At 46.7% G+C, this 10,204-nt stretch overlaps 1 protein-coding gene across 1 annotated transcript in view; it reads left to right on the top strand.

The window, feature by feature from the left end:
* Window positions 1-10,204, top strand: part of MAP2K4 (mitogen-activated protein kinase kinase 4) — a 67,254-nt gene that overhangs the window by 39,357 nt on the left and 17,693 nt on the right. Inside the window, exon 6 of the mRNA XM_086857765.1 lies at window positions 3,727-3,901. Within this exon, the coding sequence (XP_086713891.1) occupies window positions 3,727-3,901 (175 nt within the window). The remainder of the gene's footprint in view (window positions 1-3,726; window positions 3,902-10,204) is intronic.

Below are 10,204 nucleotides of genomic sequence, written 5' to 3'. Positions count from 1 at the left end.
CCACAGGAGGTTTTGCGGTCCTCTGGCCACCACAGATGTGTCCAGCTGTGCAGCTTGTGGCGAGCAGCCTCGCGGCCATGCCGGGCACGGCGGTGCCTGGCGCCAGCACCCGCCCGCCTCCTGCCAAGCTGGACACAGCTCTGACAAAGGACAACTGTTTGGGGGAGTTGTTGTCTTGCTTGGTGCTCCTAATCCCTGCAATAACTGCTGTGACAAGCATAGTAACCATCTGCAGTGAGACCGACACATTGGTGCCTTTCAAACGCGAGGATCACAGCCACCTCCTCAGCCCCTTTTTTCTTTGCTTTTCAAAAATTTTCAAAAGCAAGATGGGGAGCTGGAAGCTCAAGCCCTGGATGAGTTGGCAGGAGCTGTAGTCACTCTAAGGTGCTTCGGGAAAGGCTACTTTTAAGCGTTTGAAGACTATCTAGCCCAGTTCAGCTATTTATATTATCATTTTAAATCATATATAAAGCCCCACAAGTCCATCTTAGACGTCCTGGGCATTTGGAGAATATATGTCAAATTTTGCCAAAAATTCCCAGCCTTAGAGAAGGTTGAAGGTTGGATTGTACAGCTTAAAAATGAAATGGTAAGAGAAGGCACATATCTGCTGACTTTAGTGCAGACTCTGATGTGCACTGATTCCAGGGACTGGGCACTAGCTACTTTTACCTTCACTATACCCTGGGCTGTGTGGTTGTCCTGCTATTCTCTGAAGCAGGCTAGTAGTATCCAGAGCACCAGGATGTAGTTTAGGGTTTAGGCAGCCTTTTTTGCCTCCATTTGGAGGCACGTCCACCCGATAGATCTGTGTCCTCATACACCTGCAGCAGTACAAACATACAGATAGATGTCCTGCACTGGCAATTTAGATTTATTGCCTCACTCAGATTTACATCAAAAACTTCCCAGTTTAGATCAGTGGTGAAAGTCTGTGTTCTAGATTTGCATTTTGATTTACACTGAAAAATTCCTGATAGGAAGCACAGTTTTTTTGACATTCGAAGCAATTCTTGCATTCCAGTTATGACTCTTGAGGTGGGCCATGCTGCTTAAGGGAAAACTGCCCTGCTTGCATATGGCAAATCAGCTAAATGAGCAAAACCTCTATTCAAGTATCTGTCACTCTGTCAAACTGGTAATTTGGTTATGTGACCATTTCCCTGGGTATTTGAGAAGAGCTAAGCAGGAACTGTGGTTGCGAGACAAGGCAGATGGCATCATAAATACATAATGGAAATGAAGCCAGGCTCCAGGAGGGGAAGGTCTGGGGGTGGATGGTAATGGCCTGTCTTGATCCAAAGCCCTGGAGAGCTCAGAGCCCTTGGTGCAGCCCTGGGGAGGAGGGGATAGTCCCCAGCTCCATCCTGCAGCTGTGGAACAATGGCCCAGATCCGCTTTCACGCCACAGCTGGGGACACACAGGCTGCTTGTGTGACAGGGAAATAATGAATTCCAATTTGCTTTCTCTTCTGGTGTAGGGTCAGAAAAGCAAAATTTCCTAGTCTGAAAAGCAGAGGGAAGGAGAGGTGAAGGGTTTAATTGCTTATTTGAATAAATTACCTCAATGTGTAAATCTTTTTCATTCCATGAGAACTTTGATGTGAAATGTTATTTTCAAATAAGAGCTGAAAAAGGAGCTCAGTCAGTGAGAACTCAACATTTCACTTCTCTGCTGTTTTTCCTCTGCTTTTTTGAAGAGGATTTAGCTCTCAAAGATCATGCTCCTTCATGCCCACCAGCTGGCAGGAGGTGAGGCAGGAAATGCCCATTTGTCTGTGCTTCCTTGGCATGGTGCTTCTCACCTCCCTTCCTCCCTCAAAACAAGAACTATTTTTATGGCACTGACAAAACAGGATGGTGGAGCAGTTAGACAGAAACCAGTTCAGAAGCTCCCAACAGAAGCTGTCTGTGAGACACTTGGCACATGTGGAGGTTATGTTTCTTTTCATTTTTTTTTTCTCATTCCTTTTTTCCTCTGTTCTTTTCTTTTTTGTCATTTAGCTGCCTTTTTTCCCATTCCTCGCTTTATAGTAAGCAATTTCCATGGAGAACCCCTCTGAATGCAGGGTTTGTTATGCACACAAGCTGTGAGATGGCATCCATCCCACCTGGGCTGTGTTGTAGCTCTAGCAGGTGGTTTCCCAAATCATTCCTAAGCACAGTGTAGGAGCACTGTAGGGAACAGCAGGTCTAAATCTTGAGCTGGGCAGGTTAGAGAGCAGGAAACACCAAGGCAGACACAGCCCAGCAGTGGGGAGAGGAGCTGCTCCCAAATGCTTCCATCAAACGGGTCAAAGGTTCAGGACATACAGCTGCTCCAAATTAGCAGCACTAACCCAAAGTGCAGCAGAGGAAGCCATTTGAACTGTAGCTGCTCCAGTCAATTGGCCTTTTGCCCTCTCAAAACCTGGGATCCCAATAAAACCCTGTCATGGTTGGGTCCCCAGCTGGGTGGTGTTTGCAGCTGCTGGTGACCAAGATGGGATTTATCAGCGTGGAATCAGCCGTGACCTGTTTATTCCTCGGCTGATAAACTCAATAAACTCCATGTGTTTGGTCAAATCCTCCATGTGTGTTCTGCTCATTGGGCCAGACCCTGGACAGGCAAGTGGAGGCTGGATCAAATATCCAGCGAGTTTGATAGATCTCTCCTGTACACAGGGTGGTCACAAGTACTTGTGTGCTTTAAAATCCTTGTGGGGTCAGTGTGTCCTGCAGTGGGAATTGTCTGCATTGCTCTTAATGCATCTTGAAAGTGGAAAACGTGGGCTTTTGGCTCAAAGAACTCAAGAAGTGTAAATCAGCTAAATAACTAATGAAAACCTGAAATTTTGCATGGTATTTTAAGATGAAAAGTGTTGCAAATACTTGTGCATTTCCTGCTAATTCAGTGGTAGCATTGTTGCATGTGAATGAGCCATTGGGGGGCACCTTTGAACTCTCCTGTACACAAATTTTGGACATTCATCTGCTCCTTACCTGGGCAAATCCTGGTGGCTTCAGCAGGGGCAGGGTTTGCCTGAGAAAGTTAAATTAAGTGCTTGGTGAAGACACACCTCAACAGGCAGATTTTATTTTCATGTGTCACAAAGAACTTGTCTTGGTTTTTATAAATTCTTGGCTCTTTTTTCAGTTTCGGATAAATTAAATGATTATCAAAATGTATTGCGTTTTGGGGGTTTTGGGTTATTTTCTTTCTTTTAATTGCAGTTTTCCATTAAGGGCAAACTTATCCTGAAGTCTCACTGGTTCACCCAGAAGAGCTTTGCCTGTATTGATAGAATCCCAGCTGGGAGGGAGGCAGGTGCTGGGATGTGGTGGTGTAGAGAAGCAGGAGGTTTGGGGAGATGGGGCTGGGAGTGCTCTTCAGGCTCTTGGTGCTGCATGTTACCAGATCCTGCTCTCAGCCTGATATATTTTGTGCAAAGTAGAAAGAACTGTGTAAATGAGTGCTTAGAATGACTCTATGAGACATATTGAATTTTATGCTGCAGCTGGAGAAACTTACTCTTAATTGAAGCTGTGGGCAAGTGTATGTCATTTTTGATTTAACATTTTCCCTCACCCCTCCACCCCCACCCCAACCAAAATCCTTCGTGGAGTCAGATTGTTGCTGTAGCTTTGTGAACCCCTCTCTTCTAATGTTTAATCAAGTGCTGAAAAGAGACATTTAAAGACTATTTAAAATGTGGAAAAATTGCTTCCCAATATTTTTGACAGAGAGAGACTGAGAACACACAGCATTGAATCATCAGGAAAATTGAAGATTTCCCCTGAGCAACATTGGGATTTTACAGCAGAGGACTTGAAAGACCTTGGAGAAATTGGACGAGGCGCTTATGGTTCTGTCAACAAAATGGTCCACAAACCAAGTGGGCAAATTATGGCAGTTAAAGTAGGTGATGCCCATCCTTACATTTGTACTTCAGTCCATTGGGATGCAGTGTGATGGAGAATTAAGGTTCTTCCATCTAGCACCCATCTAATTGCTCTGTTCTATTTATTTCTGGTGTAAAGGCTGCTGTTTGCTGAAAATACAGTGTATAATGGGCATGTTTTCAGGTGGTTTGTGAAGTTCTCATAATTGCTGTGCCCTTTTCAAAATGTCTGTCAGGAACCTGCTGTTGTGAGGGGATCACACATCTCTGGAGACTGATGATGGGGCACGGGCCTTTCACCTCTGGGTCACTGGTTCAGGTACAGCCTAGGCTGGTGGTAGGCACAACTTGACATCTCATAGCTTCTTAGTGTCTTTTGTGAAATAAAGTAATGGCTTGAAATTAGCTATTAATGTCAGCATGTGCCATGGTGTGGCCTCACCAGGAGGAGCTGGAATGGAGTGGATGTCTTCTAGGGAATGTTGTGCTCTTGCTGATGTATGATGGATTGTCTGCTTTGTGCTTACCATGTCAGACTGTCCTGGAGGTGGAAAGTGTAGCAGGTTTCTTGACTGTCCATTTTCTACCTTATGCTACCCAAATACTCACCTTAGAACCAGGAACAGCCTCCTCTCCCAGCTGAGCAATAATTATCTGTCTTGCCACAGCAGTGCTGCTCACTGGGCATCTTAGAGGAGCTGCTTGTCCATGGAGGTGGGCAGCAGCTGTTCTCTGTCTCTCTGGTCCTTTCCTTTGCTCACTGCAGGTTGCTAATGACATCTGTCTCTTAACTCTGTCAATGGTATCAACTGTAGGTGCTCTCATGGCTCCCAGGAAAAAGCAGAAGTGAGCTATGCAGGAGTCTGTGTTGCTGTCTTTTCCAACTCTCTGTCTTCTTCAGAACATTCCCTGATCCAGTCTGGAAACATTTGCCCCTGCTGGCCTCACATGCCAGGCAGACATAGCTCAGGCCCAGCTCCAGCTGCTCTGATTGTAATTCCTACCTGTCTCTAGTGTGTCAGGTTACTGGAGTAACCCCCATCCTTTGATCTTCTCCAGTAACTACTGACTTCCTCACAGTGCTGGGATCTTGAGTGTTTTTGATGACCATGCAGTGCTGTTTCAGGCTGGGTTTGAATCCCTTAGAGTCTGCAGTGGTACTAGAGGTTGCCTGTAACTAAAGGCCGGTTTCTCTCAGTCTACCTTTGGTAGAACTCACAAGGGTAGTTTGCAGGTGACAGGTTGAAAAACGTTGGTGTAGTTAAATGATTCCTGGACACCTCCATCTTCTCAGACTCAGGTGTGTGGCCTGGGTACCTGTAGTTTTGCTAAGGGTGTGAAGGGGGCACACCCCCAGAGCTGAGCAGCTGTTTCCTGGAGCTCTGCAGTGGCTACAGCCGTGCGGAGAAGGGAGTAGCTTGTGTCAGGGAGAAGATGTGCCTGCTGGCACAGCGGTTCTCTTGTCCCACACTGTTTGCACGAGGACTTTCCAGCACCCTAGGTGAGCCTTGTCACTGTTGAGAGCCCATGGTGCAGGTACAGCCATGTGGGAGGCAGAAGGCTCCAGTTCTGTGTCCTTGGAGCACACAGCTGCGGATGGCATGGTGCAGCATGTTGAGCTGGCTTTCCCAAGGGATGAGTTGTGTTCTGGGCTTGGGGCTTACTTTTAAAAAAGTAAATCCAATTTGTTTACAATGACTAAACTGTGAAATGTTAAAGTTGTGGGCTGAACTGGTGCCACCTTCTTTTCTCTGACCCTGTTTCTTTTGGGTGGACATGGCTGGGCCTGCTGGGGAGGGAAGGTTGGAGGGTTTGGGCAACAGCATCATTTCCAAAACAGTAGTGGTAGACAACTGTTCTGTTTGTCCCAGTGGGGAGAAAACACAAAATTGAGCAAAGGAAGGCCTGTGGGTGGAACAGTCAGTGAGGCCTCCAAGGCAGCAGCAGCAGCAATTCCCCAGACTGGATGGTGCAGTTCTTTGAGATGAGGTTTCAGGATAGGGCTAAGCTTGGGCTAGTGGCTAGTTCATCCCACACTCCTCAGATTACCCTTTCTCAGCTTCCTGGGGGCAGCCATGGTTGTGCATTAATCTTCTGCTCCTCCTCTATCTTAACCTGCCCATGTTGGGGGCTGTCCCCCTCCTTCTCTCTCTCTCAAGCTTTGTGGTCTCGTGGAACTGTTGCCTTCAGCTGTGTGTTCTCCTTCAGCATAAAGCTCTTCTGTAAGAAGTTTGAGAAGGGAAAATGTGTTTTGTGAAAATATGTCAGTTTAGTAAGGTCTTGGCTATGATCTCCATGGCACCTGCAGCTCTGTGGTGTGGCACCATGCTGGGGGCAGGTGTCAGGATCTCCTCACAGCTGGAGTGTGGAGCCACTGTCTGGTTATTTGTTGAGCTGCTGTCCCTCCTGTGCTTCCCCAAGAGCATCACCAGTGCAGCAGGCCAAGCATCCTTGGAGGGACCAGCACAAGGAAACAGCTTTATGGAAGTTGTAAGCCAAAAGTTGACTGTTCTGTACTGCTCACTAGGTACAGAGAAAATTGGTCCAGGGGCCTGTCCCAACTGCTCCTTCATCCTTTTCCACCACTCCCTAGATTTCCATTAATGTTGCTGCAAATTCCCAGCACGGTCAGGAAATTCCTACCCCACTTCTGGATGGGCTGTGTCCTGCTTGTAGCTACCATGACCAGGCTTGTCACCACATTCTACCACTGGGAGATTCAAATCCTCCTTGTTCTGCAAGTGAGCAGCTTGAAACATCGCTCGTTTCCCCTTGCTGGAGTCTTCTCTGACCAAAGGCAGCTCCTGCTGTGCCAGGCCAGCTGGGCACCTCTTCTAACTCATTCTGCTCCCCTCAAAGGGTATGGCTGCCAGAGCATTTCTTCAAATCCTATTCCCAGCTCCTTTCTCTTGCTTTTTGTAGCCTGTCCTGCCATTGCCCAAGAACAGTTCCTTGAAGCTTCCCAAGCTTTCCTGTTTGGTGTGTGTGGCATCAGTGGCTCACAGGCTCCTGTGCCCCCAGGACTCTTCCAGCACAGCTGTTTTTTGCTGCACATCCAGTTTTTCTTACCACTGAAGGAAAATAATTCCTTAGGGCTGAAATATGACCAAAATAACTTGGGATCTGCAGGTGGAGACACTGTTTTCTTTCATTTTTCCCTGTAACTCATTTTGGTCTGTCAGCCCATGGGTCCTGGCATATGTAATCCTGGCACCTTTAATGAGTCTACTGGCATGGGCAGGGCTGCCAGGGCCCTGGGTGAGTCAGAAGGCTTTTTATCTGTGCTCCAGAGTCAGTAGCAAAGGAGGAAAATGAGCCTGAAATGAGCCTCGTTGTGTCACTGGCTGAAACCACTGCAGCAAAGTTTCAGCTGGTGATGCATGGCTGGGATGATCAGCTCTTGTCCCCAGTCCTGCTCCTCCCTCTCCTTCAGCCTTGGTCATTCTCTGTGAATATTCTTTCAATGACAAAGACATTCTGTCCCTCTTTGGGAATAGGCTGAAGGCTGGTGTGGGCTGCAGGAGCAGGGACAACCTGCAGTTGTTTGTGCACCCCTTATGCTTTCTGCCACAGAGAGTTGTTTCCTAGAGCTATCAGGAGGAGAGGGAGAGTGTGAATGAAAGAGGGATCCAGCTCAAGAGGATTTATGCTCAAACCTTTCTCATTTTTGCCCCTAGAAAATGTTGCATTATGTTTTCCTAGTCTTCCAAATTTTTATTTCCAAATAAAAAGCAATCCTTTCATTCTTTAGGTTGTTTCTTTCAGATCTTCCTGGAGTTGCACCTTTTTACTCTGAGTCAACTGCCATCACAGTCTTCCTGTCACTGAAATACCCTTTTCATTTTCTTAAGGATTTTTTGGCATATGAGATCAAGACTTTTCCAGGTGGGAAAGAGAGCAGCCTAGTTTTGTCTAGTGCGAGATCTGGCTATGCAAACCAATAAATGCAAGGCCATTTTGTATGCTGAATCCTCACCTTGTCAGGTTTCTCTTCCTGGCTCTTCATTTTCCTGGGAGAAATCTCTTCTCCTGCCTGGTGTGTGTCTGCTGCACCAGCTCTTTGTGATCTTGCCTGGTCAGGCTTCCAGTTCTACCCACTATCCTTTGATTTTACTTCTGGTTTCTTGTTTTAGTGCAGTTTTTCCCAGTCTGTGGCAGTCCGTAATTGAATTGTGACCATTGTCCTGGGCTTCCCACTGTCCAGAGAGCCCTGGTTCCTCCTCAGGATCTGCTCCAGTGCTGTCCTGGTTTTGTCTGAGAGGCTCCACAGTATGTGCAATTCTCCAGCCCTTTGTATTTGTCCCCCAGCATCACCACATGGTGTTGTCCCAGCTGCTCCAGGGACTCTGCCTCTTGTTCTATGAAGGTACCACAAATTAGAGGCACAGAGAGAAACCCCATTTATTTGGATTAAATGTTTTCTTGGGAAACTCACCCAGCTGATGGAGGGGTGTAATTTCTGTCCTGAGGTTTCCTTCTGGCCCTGGTGACAGTTCACCCTAAAAGATGCTTTAAATGGTCCCTGGAATAGGAATCAAAAAAATAACCCAAATTGGAATGAGAGCTGGGGAGGATTCTTCCAGTTGGAGCAGGATGCTCTGCTTTGCATTGAAATACTGTACATGGTGTGGGTTTTATTAGCCAGGTACTTCACAGTGCCTCTGGAAGGCTGGGAAAGCTGCTTGTTTGAAAAGTTCATAAAATAAATAAGAACATATTTTAAATAGTCAACCTTTGATATGTTGGGTGGCTCCTGTGCAGGTTAGGAGCCTAAACACAGCAGTGGTGTCCTGAGCATCTGGTGTCCCTGGCAGTGATGCATGAGCCTCAGGCTCAGGCAGGAGATCTTCCTGCTCCTCACCTCTTTGCCCTGCAGCAGGGAACACCTTGGACATCTGGGGTTCACCATCAGCAGCTTCTCCCAGTTTCATTTCAACCAGTTCAGCTGGCTGAGAAAGAAATCACCGAGACACGAGTGGAAGGGAGTAACCCAGCTGGGGGAGAGGGTGGTTTTGTCCACAGTGTTCAGATTCCCCCACCCTAAAATAAGGTGATTTTCAGCTGCAGGCCAGATTTTTTTGTGTCTTCCAATATCCTCAGCCCAGCTGACTTAGTCCCAGTGCAGAATTGCCTAGTCCATCCTCCAGTTCCAGTCAGTGTCCTCAGCCATTGTTGGTGGTTTCCTGTTTTCTCTTTAGTTTAATATTAGTTTTGATGTGCTCTAATTGTTCTCTAAACTTGTCCTAAGGAAATCAGAGGCATTTTCAAGATCAGTTGGGTAATCAGAGGTGTCAAGCCCATGGGCCCATAAAAGATCCCTTTTCTTCCTGGGGAAACCAGTAAGCCCTGGAGCTGTTTCTTGTTCCAAGCACAGCATCTCTTGTACATTGTTTTGGTAGTCAGCACTTGTTCTCTCACCCACAGCTTCAAACCAGAAGTTCCTGTCTGACTCTCTCTGTTTTCTCGATGGCAGTCTCACAGTTGAAGGAGGTTGCTAAGTATCAAATGCCCCTGAGAGCAGAAATTTAACATTTGTTTATACCTCCATGATCCTTCCATCCTTTCCTGGATGCCTGATAGCCCATAAAGGCCCATCAGAAATATACATTTGTATATTTAGCTCCTGCCAGGGGCACATTTCTCTGTCCTTCCCATGTCCATATGACTTCCAAAGAGAAGTCTTGGGGTTTTATTATTGCTAAACCATCATTATACTTCTTCCCACAAGTGAGTGACACACTCAGAATTTTCTGTTTCAGTCATTAGGTCTGCTGGCTGAGAGTTGGGGAAACCAGTGTTCCCAGTCCTGCTGGTAGGGTAGCTGGGGAGGGAGTGGATGAGTTAGAACTGAAAAGGAACAGTGAAAGTTAGAGCCTCATGACAGGAGGTGGGAAACTAGTTGTGATCCACTTCAGTCAGCAGTAAATGTGTTTCACGTGGGGAGATAGGTATTCCCATCCTCAGCAGTGACTGGGCAAACCCTCTTTTGCTACTGGTTTGTTGTCCCAAATCCCTGCCATCCCATGGAAGGACCACATCTCCCATGGCACTGCCAGGCACTGCTGTGCTGAGCTTTCTGCTGAGGACACTGGTGAGCCCTGCACTCAGGACAGTTCTGGATTGTCTCACAGTTCAAGGAGTTGAGTTTCAGTTTGGTGTTTATAGATTTTTTTATTTTTTTTTCTTTTCCTTCTTTTTTTTTAGATTTTTTTTTTCAACTGGTCACTTCACACTGCACCTGAATCTTTCTGTGTGCACATTGTGCTGGATGATATCTCTTCTGTTTTGGGTCAAGTTTCTGGAATCTGCCTGGTTTTAGG

This window comes from Cyanistes caeruleus, chromosome 19, assembly GCF_971803275.1.
Source record: "Cyanistes caeruleus chromosome 19, bCyaCae1.hap1.1, whole genome shotgun sequence".
NCBI lineage: Eukaryota > Metazoa > Chordata > Aves > Passeriformes > Paridae > Cyanistes > Cyanistes caeruleus.
Note: the sequence above shows the minus strand (reverse complement) of the source record. Positions and strands in the feature narration are given on the sequence as shown.